We start from the raw sequence: 15028 nt of genomic DNA, 5'->3' as shown, positions 1-15028 counted from the left end.
AGAGCATGTTAGTTAGGAGTGAATGGAGACGAATGGTATTTGGGACCTGACGAGCTGTTGGAGTGTGAGCAGGGTAATATTTAGTGAAGGGATTCAGGGAAACCGGTTATTTTTATATAGCCGGACTTGAGTCCTGGAAATGGGAAGTACAGTGCCTGCAGGAGGGGTTTGGGATATTGGCAGTTTGGAGGGATATGTTGTGTATCTTTATACATATATGCTTCTAAACTGTTGTATTCTGAGCACCTCTGCAAACCAGTGATTATGTGTGAGTGAGGTGAAAGTATTGAATGATGATGAAAGTATTTTATTTTTGGGGATTTTCTTTCTTTTTGGGTCACCCTGCCTCGGTGGGAGACAGCCGACTTGTTAAAAAAAAAAAAAATAAAAATATAGTCACTGGACACGTTTCTAGAACTGCTACAGCTTCTGGAAGGTGGTTGTGTGTGGGTGGCCCCCTTTGTTATGGATGTGCTGAGAGCAGCGTGGCTGGTGTCACAATGACGCATTACCACCACCTATTACGCACACCCTCTTCTCCAACAAGCATGGTGTCTTCCCCACCACCCACAAGGAAATAAGTCACTTTGACTTTTTTGGGTTATCCTAGGTTGATGGTTGTCTGGGGTGTCCTTTCTTCCTTCCTTCCTTCCTTCCTTCCTTCCTTCCTTCCTTCCTTCCTTCCTTCTCATCTCTTCTTTCCTTCCTTTCTTCCTTCCTTCCTTCTCATCTCTTCCTTCCTTCCTTCCTTCCTTCCTTCCTTCTGGTTTCCTGAGCATTGCTTTCGGTCACAAACTCCTCAAAATCACGAAATTCATCTTCACTGATACTTCCAGCTGTGTTAGAGCTATCACGTGGGAAGAAAAGAGTCCCAGATTCACCGGGGAGTCAGCTGTTTCTTACCACTAGACATGCTGAACAAGGACTACTGAAATGGCATTCCCACAATGCACCACTGGCTCCCCAATTTTTTTTATACTGCTCACACTGACCACACAGACCCATTCTCTCTCATGTAGGCCTACCAGCTTTCTCCCACTAGATTTGAAGCCTCTAGAATTTGGGCATATTAATACGTCACCAACACTGGCTCATAAGAACAACGTAACCCTAAACTTTGTATAACTACAACTTCTTCTTAACTACAACAATTCCTGTAGTATTATGAGGCGCAATCTAAGAGGAAACAGCACCAAGGCCAGCAAGAAAACGCCGAAAAATCAACTATTCAACAAGTGTAGCCAGGTGGACGCCGGCCCAGCAACCACCCCACTCACCACCACTCAAGGCGACACCACAACAATAACAACAAACATGGCTGCCACCAGCCCATCCTCCCCTCTCTTCCCCGGATTCAACCTACCAAGTAGTCTCTCAGGTATGACCAACGATCCAAATACCCTAAAGTCATGCATCTCCAACTTAGTTATTGAAAATATGAATCTTCGAGAGACGCTAACAAAACAAGACACCAGGATGACACAACTCGAGAACAAAATCCTCAGTCTTGAACAAAAGTTATCAACACCAGGAATGACTAACTGTGACAAGACCATCCAAACAGTCATAGATAGCCATACCCAACAAATAATATCTCTTAATACAAAGGTTGAAGAAGCAGTAAAAGAATGGAAGAACAACTTAGATAACCAGTTCAGTGACTACTTTGCTCTCCAAGAAGATAAAACTGAACAAGATAAACTATCGGACGCAGTAATAGTTAACAGTCCACTTTTTCCCAGTGATATGAACCAAACAAACAGTAAAGAAATTACTCTGCAGATCATAAAGGACCAAACAAGTGTTATTGTACCTGAGTCTGAAATAAAAGAAGCCAGGTTACTAGGATCCCATGGTAGAAAAAGTGTTATGCTTAGATTCCACTCACATGACAGGAAAAAAGACTTAATTATTGCATCTATTAAAGTAAAGAAAGAGGTATACATAAACGAGTGTCTTACCAAAAAACGTCAGAACCTCCTGTATAGAGTAAGAAAACTTAAGCGGGAGAATAACGACACAATACACCAATGCTTCACACGGGATGGGAAAATTCTTGTTAGGAAAACAAATGTAGGTCAACTGTACACAATCACGAACGAGAATGATCTATCACGATTTCTCAGGGATACTAATCTTACAGAGAATAACTAAACAATGTCCAACTTAAAAGCCTACGTAGTGTAGTGTATGTTTTGCTCCATTATTGTTCAAATTTCATTGTACAATCTCTTAGTATTTAAATAATCAACTACCTCATTTTGTGATTTTACTAGTAAGCATAAGTCACCTTATGTAATTTTCTTATTTACTATTGTTTGCTTAAACATTAGCTGAATTGATACTTTCTCTGTCCATATTACTACCTCATATTTTTTTAAATACTATCAATTGATATTACCTACTAAAATTAATAATTATCATTTTTACTATAATTTCAATTTACTCTTAACATTTTTGACATTTAATAACCATTACTTGTCTAATTACCTTTACCTGTTTTATACCACATTTACTATCTTAGAGTACTCTTAATTACCTTGTACTGCCATATAACCTCTAGTATAACTACCAGTGCAATATTGAATGAAATAAACATTACTTTTTCACTTTTTTTGTAATCATTATTACTTACTAAAATTTTATTAAACACCATATTTACTACCAGTCAATTTTACTTTTGTACATTAAACATTATTTTATACTTCCCATAACATTTTGTTGCCAAATTTTCAAGTTTGCATATTCAACTCCAACCTTTATATTATCCTTTGTACCTGTCTACCATCTTACTATCATATTATAACCAAGACATTACCATTATTCATTGTTCTTACCTGTCCATTTAATTTTGTTTACCACTACTTGTTTTTTTAGTCACTTTTTATTGTGTGTGCAATTAGTGTATATTCCAATTACTTTTTTGCAAGTACCAAAACTATCTTTTGCTAGCTAGTACCAACTACCTCATTTTTTTTTACTTTTTATTGTGCAATAAACTGCTCAACTTATTTAATATTACAAATCAGATCTTACTCCTAAACCAATATTATTTCATAGTGACTATCTGTCCATTTAACTTGTTTACCATTACTCAATTGTAGTCCCTTATATATTTTTTGTCCTTTATTTTAGCTCTATATAACTACCTTAGATCATATATTCGCAATTGTTAAACTAATCAAGGTGCTATTCTCAGGTGCTAAAGTTAATAAGTTCACTATTTTGCCATTATACTCCAAAGCTCATTTATTTGATTACCACTTTATTGTTCACCACAACTTATATTAGTCCCTTTTATATTATAATTTTATATTATAATTCTAACTTTAAAGAATTACCTTTAAAGTACTACCTACTATCATATTCCCAAGCTCCATTATTTGATCATCACTTTATTTGTTCACCACAAATTATTTTAGTCCCTTTTATATTGTCTCCTTTATTTTAGCTTTAAAAAACTACCTTAGCTCATTATTTTTTACATTTGTTAAATAATTCAGGTGCTATTTTTTTTTAGCTTTAGAATATTTACTTTATTTTTTACTTAATTCTAACTATAGATTCACTACAAATCTTATGATTACAAGCATTGATCCTGATACCAACCTCTTATTTAATGACTTAAATGATTCAAACAGTTACTGTAATTACTACACAGCAGAACAATCAAAGGCACTTCTCAGAGCCAACAACAACATAACTATCTTTAACTACAATATCAGATCTTTAAGCAAGCATTATGATGACCTCCTAGCATTACTAAATTCCTTGCATGCCAATATGTCCATTATTACACTAACTGAAACCTGGCTAAAGCCTGATACTACAGATGTCTATGCCATTCCTGGTTACACAGCCATACACAACTGTAGGCCAGACCAACAAGGGGGTGGCACAGCTATATACTACTCAGACCAACTAGAATGTATCACTAATACTTGCACAAGGGATGAACATGGGGAATATATAATAGCTAAATTCAAATCCAAATACCTACAAAAACCTCTCACAGTGATAAACATCTACAGAATTCCACAATCAAACATTAGCCAATTTAGTCAAAACCTAGGAAGTATGATAACTGATGCACGCATGAACAAAGATCACTTACTACTCTCAGGTGACTTCAATATAAATCTCCTGCAAGACCAGGACCCACACGTTACTGAATTCACAAACACAATGAGTAACTGCATGTTGCTACCAACAGTAACAAAACCTACAAGAGTTACAGAGACTAGTGTTTCCCTACTTGACCACATCTGGACCAACACCATATCCCCTTTAAAATCAGGCATAATTACAGATAATACCACAGACCACTACCCTACTTTCCTCATAACAACTCTTGGTAAAATACCCCAAGACACTACTAAAGTCACCTTCAGACTTCACAATGAGGCAGCCATTAATAACTTCACAACAGCAGTAACAAACATTGACTGGCACACTGAGCTAGAAATCTATACAGATATTGACGAATGTTTTAATAATTTTCTAAAAAAGACCCAATACCTTTATAACAAGCACTGCCCTAAAAAAACTAAACAGATGACAGCTAAGAGACTGAACAGTCCCTGGCTAACACCCAGCATTCTCAAATCCATAAATACAAAACACCGATATGAAAAACAGTACAGAATGGGTCACATAACCAGAGACCAAACAAAACGTTACTCGTCAATCCTAACCAGCCTGATAAGAAGGGCAAAAAAATTGTATTATGAGAACAGATTATCCAACTTACGAGGTGATATAAAAAAGACCTGGAAGACCCTATCAGAAATTCTGGGAACAAAAAAGATATCACGACATAGCGAAATAAAATTAGCAAAATCAGATGAACCCCAACTCCCACCAACAGAAACAGCAAACAGACTCAATGATTTCTTCTCCACTATAGGTCAAAACCTTGCCAATAATATCCCAAGCTCAGATACCCCACCAAATGACTACCTCACTGGCAACTACCCGAACACACTGTTCCTAGCTCCGACTAACCCATACGAAGTCTCCCTTATTATCAACGCACTGAAAAACAAGGCAGGAGATTTAAATACCTTACCACCCTTTATATACAAAAAAGCATCACAAGTACTATCACCAATCATTGCAACACTCTTTAACAAATCCATTGAATCCTCCACCTTCCCTACAGTTCTCAAAATAGCAAGGGTCACCCCGATCCATAAAGGAGGAGACCAAACAGAGTTGAATAACTATAGGCCAATATCCAATTTACACCCTCTCTCAAAAATCTTCGAAAAATTAATTCATAAACGAATCCACTCCTACCTCATCTCCCATAACATTCTCAACCCCTGCCAATTTGGATTCAGGCCTAATAAAAATACTAATGATGCTATTATACACATGCTAGAACATATATACACTGCAATAGAGAAAAAAGAAGTCCCACTGGGGATCTTCATTGACTTACGTAAAGCTTTTGATACAGTTGACCATGACTTGCTCCACGTAAAATTGTCACACTATGGTATTAGAGGGCACTCCCTCAACTACCTCAAGTCTTACCTCAGCAACAGAAGCCAATATGTGTACGCAAATGGGGCAAGCTCTTCCGCACAACCAATTACAGTTGGTGTCCCACAGGGAAGTGTCCTTGGCCCTCTTCTCTTTCTCCTATACATAAATGACCTACCAAATGCTTCGCAATTACTCAAACCCACACTTTTTGCAGATGACACCACATACGTCTTCTCTCACCCGAGCCCAGTCACGCTAGCCAATACTGTAAACACCGAATTACAGAAAATATCTACCTGGATGAGGACTAACAAACTTACACTAAACATTGACAAAACCTACTTCATTCAGTTTGGTAGCAGAGCTACAGATGTACCTCTTAACATAACGATAAACGGATCACCTATCACAAAGCTAACAGAGGGAAAATTCTTAGGAATCCACCTCGATAATAGACTCAAATTTCATACACATATACAACAAATTTCTAAGAAAATTTCCAAGACTGTAGGCATACTATCGAAGATACGGTACTATGTTCCACAGTCAGCCCTCCTGGCCCTTTATCACTCTCTTATTTACCCCTATCTCACCTATGGAATTTGTGCATGGGGCTCAACAACAACTAACCATCTCAGACCACTAATTACCCAACAAAAGGCTGCAGTTAGAATGATAACAAATTCTCACTACAGGCAGCACACTCCACCAATATTCAAAACACTCAACCTACTCACCATACAAAACATCCATACTTATTATTGCACTTATTACATACATAGAACACTTAACTCTGATATTAACCCTCCCCTCAAACATCTCCTTGCCAACCTCAACAGAACACATGACCATAATACAAGGCACAGATCACTCTTTGATGTTCCTCGTGTCCATCTCATGCTATGCAAAAACTCAATGCACATAAAAGGCCCTAAAATCTGGAATTCATTACCTGTAAATATAAAAGAAACACTACCTGTTTATAAATTCAAGTCTCTTCTCAAAGTTCACTTACTCACTCAAAACCAAATAAATACTGAATAACTGAACCATATAAATTGTATATCCTAAATGTTACTCACAATTATATCACACAAATGTTAAACCTAACTTTGTTATTTTTTTTAAATACACTACCTAACAGAATACTCCATTCTACTGAATGAACAGCAATGCATGCAACCATAGGACCTGTCTTTGTAATACTCATTTGTATTTTATAGTTATCTGTTTACAATAATGTCTTATCACTGATTTCATCATTGCTTAGTTAATCTTAAGTTAATTTTAAGCCAGCCCGTAATGCTATGCATATAAGTGGCTTTGGCATGCTGCTCTTACCTGTATTTTTTGTACCTCTGTTTGTATGCTAAAATTTCTAAATAAATAAATAAATAAATAAGATGTAGTACTACAGTACTATTGTATTCAAAACTTGAGGAAGGGGGAAGTAATGAAAACTAACAAATGATTACCATAGAACTAAAGGAACATTGCAGTAGACCTACTTGCTCATGTTAGGCAAGTCTTACTCTCACACAGTCTTACTCTCACACATTACATTAGAGGAGCACCAAAGTAGATTTACTGTCCTAATGAAATCCAATCTTTCTCGCTCATAAATTTGCCCAGTCTGTTTATAAAGATACCCGGCAATCAAAGGATGGCAGGGCAACTGAGACAAGCAGACCAGTGCAGGCAAGCAGGGAGGGAGAGTGAGGAGGCATGCAGACAGGCAGGCAGAGAAGTACAGCAGCAGACTGCTGGAATGGGATCCAGGAACCTTAAAAACAATATATGAAAAAATAATCACTGAAGATGGGACACCACCAGCATAATTCTGCTCTTGCATCTGCAACCAGATAATCACAAAATGCCAATATATAATTACAAAATTCCTCATGTGGGAACCTATTACTTAAGCATCACATATCTATTACTCTAATTTCAGCCTGTTATATGCCCACAGGGATAAATACAGTCCAGGTTTAGCCAGCACAGTTTTCTACTTTAGCTATATAGTTGTATTTATGTTGTTATTTTGAATACTGTGTAGTATTAATTTTGTTAGTATTGCTTTGGTGTTTATTTTTATTGCACCAATGATGCTTATTTGGTGAATCAGCTTGAACAGCAAAGTATATCCATGTAATAAAGCAGTACAGTATTTAGAATGTATTTTTGTTGACCTCTCCTACGTAATTGTATAGTATGTTACCTTGTTTTGCAAATCTATGTTGGTAACATTTGTTTTCCATTACTTTAAAGTAGAATTACATTTTTTTAAGGTTTTACCCTAATAAGTAAATTTTCAGTATGGATTAAAAGTTTAATAAAATGTAAAATTATGCTTGCAGAGAGTAAAAGAAGCATTAGCATTGTATGAAACATGATAAGAAGGTCATCAAGTGCAGACTTCTTTATTAAGATAATAAAATTTTGCATTACAAAGTTATGATGTACTGAATTGAAAATTATTATTTTTGTAATATAAGCTATGCCAAGGTTGACTTGAGGCAACACAATGAAAACCTGTTGTTTGATAGATGTTTTAGTGTGATTAGGTAAATATTGACAGCTCAAGAGTGCAATAGGAACCAGATATGACTTCGTGTGAGAAATATGAATAAAGATGAGCTAAGATAGTGGTAAAAATAGTATGTGATACTGATAGGTTGTTGGAAAAAGACAAAATGCAAACACTAAGACGTTGTGATAGAGATGTTTCTGTCCTGGGACCTTAGTTACTCCAAATGTATGTATGGGTAGGCCAGACATGAGGTTATGTAATCAGGAAAGCCCTGCCACTCGGGTGCTTTTGTGACTTTACAGGTTCATGTCTTCCTACTCCTATATACATCTGGGGTGACCAAGGTGCTGGGATCTAAAGTTTGTAATTTGTGTCTTTTTCATAGAGTGAGAATGTGGGTGGGGGGATTTGATTAAATGCACCTACAGCACTGTGTTATCTATGCTGTGTGGAGGTGAGATGATAGGAACCACCCTGCTGCTGTACATATATTGCAAAGTGGCATAATTGATATAAGTACAACCAGTATATTGTTCCAACATAATTTTGAAACTAATATTAGCTCAAGAAACACATTTTTTTTTTTAAAGAATTATAGCCTTTACTTACATAATTGTATTAATCTTATATTATAATTTAGAAAATTAAATTTCTTGCTAACAGATATTTTTGTTTAATAGCTGCCAGTATTTGTTGTTGGAACCAAACAAGAGCAGGTTGCTGAGTTTCGCACATCTGGGAGAGTGCGAAGCTCCTCTATTGCTGATGAATGTGCTGCTGATGAGATTACTGTTGTAAGTTTATTATGCCTTGGCAATTCCAGGTTTCTCATATATTTAAGCTGCCATTCTTTTAGTTGCAACTTCCTTATGTATATGCATGCAATGCTTTCTGTTGTATGATCATCCAGTGTGTTCTTCATTTGTTTTGCTCAAATTTCATTTCGGAAGGTTGAGATCTGAATTCAAGTAGTAACTCTGTAGGCTCCCACTGCAGTTGGGTGACCCAAAAAAGAAGCATTTTCACTATCATTCACTCCACTGTCTTGCCCGAGATGTGCTGATAATACAGTCCAGATGTCCCTCCACACCCCATCCTTCAAGAGTACAGGCACGGTACTCTCCACCTCCAAAAATCAAGTTTAACTATCTAGCTGATCTAAATCCCTTCATAAGTGTTACCTTGCTCTCATTTCATCACCTCATCAAGTCATAGAAAGAACCTGCCTCCACTCACACCTATCACACATGCCTGCTTTATGTTCAAGCTCCTCACACACAAAAACCTTCTTTGCCTCCTCCCTCCAACCATTCCTAGGGCAACCCCTACCTTCCCTTTCCTCCAATACAGATTTATACACCCTCCAAGTCATTCTATTTTTCTCCATCCTTTTTAAATGTCCAAACCACTTCAACAACCCCTCCTCAGCCCTCTAGATAATACTTTTAGTAACCTTGCACCTTCTAATCTCCAGACTATGAATTCTCTGCATAATATTCACACCATACATTGCTGTTGGAGTGTGAGCAGGGTAATATTTTGTGAAGGGATTCAGGGAAACCAGTTAGCCGGACTTGAGTCCTGGAAATGGGAAGTATAATGCCTGCACTTTTAAGGAGGGGTTTGGGTTTTGTCAGTCTAAGCTGTCGTATCTAAGCGCCTCTGCAAAGACAGTGATTATGTATGAGTGATGATGAAAGTGTTGAATGATGATGAAAATTTTTTCTTTCTTTTTGGGTCACCCTGCGTCAGTGGGAAACGGCTGACATGTTAAAAAAAAAAATTGCCCTCAGACATGATATCTCTGCTGTCTCCAGCTTCCTCCTTGCTGCAACATTCATAAACCATGTTTCACACCCATATATGATTCTTGGTATAAAAGGAACACTATATTCTCATATAGTATTCCTGTTTTTGCCTCCATGGATAATGTTTTTCGTTTCCACAGATGCTGCAATGCATCACCCACCTTTTTCCCCTTCATCAATTTTATGGCTCACCTTGTCTTTCATATACCCATCTGCAGACAAATCCACTCCCAAATATCTGAACACATTCACTTCCTCCATACTCCCTCCAATTTGAAATCCAGTCTTCCATTACCTAAATTATTTGTTACCCTCATCACCTTGCTCTTTCCTATGTTCACTTTTAATTTCCTTTTACATACCCTCCCAAATTCATACACCAACCTTTGCCATTGGCCAAGATTTGATCCCAAGTTATCTAGGCAGTCTCCTGGGAAGCTAGCTAAACTCTCAGTGCCCTAGACCACTACACCACCATGGCACATGTTTAGTGTCCAGTGAGAAAACTAGACGTATTTACCCTAATGCCGGGCACATTCAGGAGTAATAAGCTCAGAAAATAATTTCATTCTCCTTCCATTCGGATACTAGTCTCATGAGCAGTACACGACTCAATAAATCCATGGAAACAAGTGGTCTAAAGCAAAGAGATTTGAAACCCAGTTATCTAGGCAGCTTCCTGGTAAGCCAGCTGAGCTGTCAACCCCTAGACAACTACTCCACCATGCTAAAGATGTTAGGTGTCCAGTGAAAGCACTACATGTTTCCCTTGACATCAGGCGTATTCAAGGAATGGTAAGCTTAGAGATTAATATCATTCTCCTCTCGGCAAGCTAAGAGCTGTTACCTACATCAGCTCATTTGAAAGCATTTTTATTGTTATGAGACATACAAGTAGGGAACAGGATGAAGCTGGAGCCATCTGTGGGCCAGCATTTTCATTTGATCAACTGACTTTATCTCACTAGCACTACACAAATCAATTCATCCACAGCAAGTGATTTAAAGCAAAGAATATACTGACTGGCTGAGATTTGAACCCAAGTTGTCTAGTTTCTTTGGAGACTCCCACAATGACTCGGGTTCAAATCTTTGCCTGTTGCAATAGTTATATTCTTTGCTTTAAACCACTTGTTTCTATGAATGCATTGATTTGTGTACTGCTTGTGAGTGAATTAGTGCATGTATTATGTTAGAGGAGGCTGGGCTTATGAAATGCAGGGATACCTTTCAGGGACCAAAATACATCTGATGTTACTTTTTTGTTGCAGAACACACTAGATCAACGTTCTCTAGCACCAGGTTCCAGCAATGCAGTCAGACTATCTCGTTTTTTTGATAAAGTAATTGAAAGGCAGCAGACAACCACCTCAAGGACAGATGGAGGATTTTCTTACCTTGAAAGAGAAAATCCTATGTTCAGAAGAAACAAAGCCACATCTTCCTTTGTTGTTACAGGATAGATGGTTAAAGGAAATTGTTTGAAATTGTGAATTTCCTCATAATATAGAGTTCCAGTCTTTGTTAAAAAATTGTAATTACTGTATTTTCTTTTCAAGACAACAATTAATTATTTATAAGAAGTCTAGTTGTATTACATTTCCCATGATAAATAATAAAAGCTTATTTGCTTTTTTGTATAACGTTTTTATTATTATGTGGAAATAGCATCAGCTTCACTTTAAATTTATATCACTTGTGCCATAAATTTTAAATTATGTTGTGAGATGTGAGAAGTTAAGCAAATTGTTCTGCAGTGTTTCTTTTAATATGTCCATGGATGATCATGTCAGAACACTTGCTTATTTAACCCTTTGACTGTCGAAGGGCCCAATCCTGAAGTTGCTCCTGGTGTCGCAAAATATTCGAAAAAAAAAAAATTATTTTTTCTTATGAAATGATAGAGAATCTTTTCCCGATTGTAAAGACACCAAAAAAACGAAATTTTATGGAAAACTGACGGAATTACGCTCTCGCGAAGTTAGCGACTTCGGCGATATTTAAAAATCGGCAATTTCGCCCACTTTGAGCCCTATTTTCGGCTAATTCCGTTATTCCAGTCAACCAAACTCATAACTATTTCTTCAGAACTCTATTTTTTCTATCGATTGAGCACAAGAAACTGCCCATTTACCGATTTCAACTACCCAATAACATGGTCAGAAATTTGCAATTTGGCCAATTTCACGAAAATTAAAAAATACGACAATTTCAAAATAAGGTCCAGAATGAACAATGCAGACATTCCTGGCTCTAAAGTAAGATTTTCTTTGTTCATCAGTCATGTCTCCAGGTCCCTGTGATATTACTCTTGCTTTTTATTTTGAAATTTTATTCAAACAAAAAATAGAAGATTTACTGTTATGCAGACTACTGCAATACTGTAATAATTGTAAAAATTACATCAACCCATTCATGACTGCGTATTAGAATGGCTATTTGGACATTTATTGGACAATGACATCATTTGTTTACTTTTGAACATCGGCAAAAATCAAACATTTCCTGTACTTTGTGCTCCATTTCCAGGTTCTTTTTATAGTAAAATTAATCAAAATCACCTCCATTTCTATAATATAGTTTCCATTCTATCAAATGAGACCATGAAAACGAGAATACAACCACAAATACTATACGAAAATAGACCACAAAGTCGGCATTTTAATTAAAAAAAACGGTCGGAGTTTTTTTTTTCTCATTATGCACTGCGTGCTCCAGGATTTTTTTTATGTGGTGCACACTGACCACACAGACCCATTCTCTCACATGTGGGCCTACTAGCTTTCTCCTGCCTGATTTGAAGCCGCTAGAATTTATGAGTATATATACGTCAAACACGGTACCTCACAAACGTATATATACGGCCGCGACAGTCAAAGGGTTAAAAGAATGCAGGTGATTATGGTAATCTGCAATTGTAAGATAACTATAGGTAAAGGAAAAGTGTTGCATTGATTCAAGAGGTTGGAAAGACTCTTACCACTGAACTGCTGCAATTTGTGCTCTGGTTCAGAGCACAAATTACAGCATTGCAAATTACAGTGCTGGAATGTTGTATGGTTCATGAATACAGTATCTCCTCACTTAGCGATTTACACGTTTACCGACGACTCAGACTTGCGATGGGCTCTCTGGCCAGTATGTATAACTAAATAATGTATATTAGAGCTAATTTCCTCAATTCTTTTTATTACAATATACAGTACACTGAGGTAGTAGGTTGGTAGACAGCAACCACCCAGGGAGGTACTACCATCCTGCCAAGCGAGTGTAAAACAAAAGCCTGTATTTGTTTTACGTGATGGTAGGATTGCTGGTGTCTTTTTCCTGTCTCATAAACATGCAAGATTTCATGTATGTCTTGCTACTTCTTCTTACACTTAGGTCACACTACACATACATGTACAAGCATATATATATACACACCTCTCTGGGTTTTCTTCTATTTTCTTTCTAGTTCTTGTTCTTGTTTATTTCCTCTTATCTCCATGGGGAAGTGGAACAGAATTCTTCCTCCATAAGCCATGCGTGTTGTAAGAGGCAACTAAAATGCTGGGAGCAAGGAGCTAGTAACCTCTTCTGTATAAACTACTAAATTTAAGAAGAAAAACTTTTGTTTTTCTCTCTGGACCGCCCTGCCTTGGTGGGAAATGGCCGATTTGTTGAAAGAATACAGTACACTGCCATATAAACATTTAAAAATATACCAGAAATGTTATAAATGGTGCAGAGATGACATTAAACCAATATCAAACCCACTACCATTATAGTATGCTCCTTACTTAGTGACGAATTCGTTTACCGACATGGTCTTAGGAACGGAATTCCGTAGTTAAGTGAGGAGAGGCTGTATATAACTGTACTGAAAATTATATAACATAAAATGCTTTTGAATGACATTTTATTTTGAAATCAACATTTTGTAAACCACCACCATCCACGTGCTCTTTCTTACAGTCCTTGAGATGGTTGACCTTCCATCTCATACAGAATATGATAAGTCAGTTTTTGTTCATGGAATATTGCCAGCTTTGGTGATGCCATGGACTGTAATGGTTGAGGTCTTCCATACTAGAGAAAGAGAATGTGGTTGAGAAAACCAGCTTGACTATCATGCTTAGAGATCTGTATACTCACTGTTTTTCTCTCACTTGGAGGTCAAGATTACTCCTTGCACTGTTGCTCAATGATGGGTATTTTCCTTCTTTGGTGAGAAAATAGAGCTAAAACAGAGGGCCAGTTGCTGACTCAATCTCCCAGCTGAAAATTATATTGTATGTATTCTTGTACTACATTTCTTTCTTTTAATGCACCGGCCATATCCCACCGAGGCAGGGTGGCCTCATAAGAAAAACAAAAGTATCTCTTTCTAAATTTAGTAATTTATACAGAAGAAGGGGTTACTAGCCCCTTGCTCCTGGCATTTTAGTCGCCTCTTACAACACGCATGGCTTACGGAGGAAGAATTCTGTTCCACATCCCCATTGAGGTAAGAGGAAATAAACAAGAACAAGAACTAGAAAAAATAGAAGAAAACCCAGAGGGGTGTATATATATGCTTGTACATGTATGTGTAGTGTGACCTAAGTGTAAGTAGAAGTAGCAAGATGCATCTGAAATCTTGCATGTGTATGAGACAGAATAAAAAGACACCAGCAATCCTACCATCGTGTAAAACAATTATACAGGCTTCCGTTTTACACTCGGTTGGCAGGATGGTAGTACCTCCCTGGGTGGTTGCTGTCTACCAACCAACTACATTCTTGTACTACATCTGATAGTTATAAAAAGAGAGTATTCAGAAGATAAACAGTCAATTAGAGCTGCAGTATAGGGCTTACATATCTCCAACATTGAGACCTTGTTTATACTGTGCATGGCTACTGTAAGTATTCTAGTACTGTGGATAAACTCCTTTGACTACTGCTCCCTGCCATTTATGTTACACCTTGCAGGACAACAGTTGATGATTTCACAGACGGTTTTCACTAAACAATAATGTTAAGAACACTAGCAGTTTCGTCATCTAACAAAGTACTGTTGATCATCTGATGAGTGCTCTTTTTATTGGAGACACATATGTATCCTGTTAGAGCTCTCCACCTCTGCTGTAGTTATACAGAGGCTCATCACTCTTGTCCATCAGTGTTCTAGTTTTACATGGGAGTATAAAGTGTTTTTGTATTGGAGGGAAGGCATA

The 15028-nt window shown here is 37.2% G+C and overlaps 1 protein-coding gene across 9 annotated transcripts in view; it reads left to right on the top strand.

Annotated features, from left to right (window-relative positions):
- Positions 1-14756, top strand: part of LOC128692764 (rab-like protein 3) — a 40172-nt gene extending 25416 nt beyond the window's left edge. For 8 of the 9 annotated variants that reach the window (XM_070090063.1, XM_053782113.2, XM_053782114.2 and 5 more), the window contains exons 5-6: positions 8701-8814; positions 11100-14756. In XM_070090063.1, coding sequence (XP_069946164.1) covers positions 8701-8814; positions 11100-11291 — 306 coding nt within the window. In that variant the 3' untranslated portion in view covers positions 11292-14756. The other variant, XM_070090064.1, reaches the window with a different exon arrangement.
- Positions 14757-15028: the final 272 nt, after the last annotated feature.

This window comes from Cherax quadricarinatus, chromosome 30, assembly GCF_038502225.1.
Source record: "Cherax quadricarinatus isolate ZL_2023a chromosome 30, ASM3850222v1, whole genome shotgun sequence".
Taxonomy (NCBI): domain Eukaryota; kingdom Metazoa; phylum Arthropoda; class Malacostraca; order Decapoda; family Parastacidae; genus Cherax; species Cherax quadricarinatus.
This window is presented reverse-complemented; position numbering and strand designations above follow the sequence as displayed.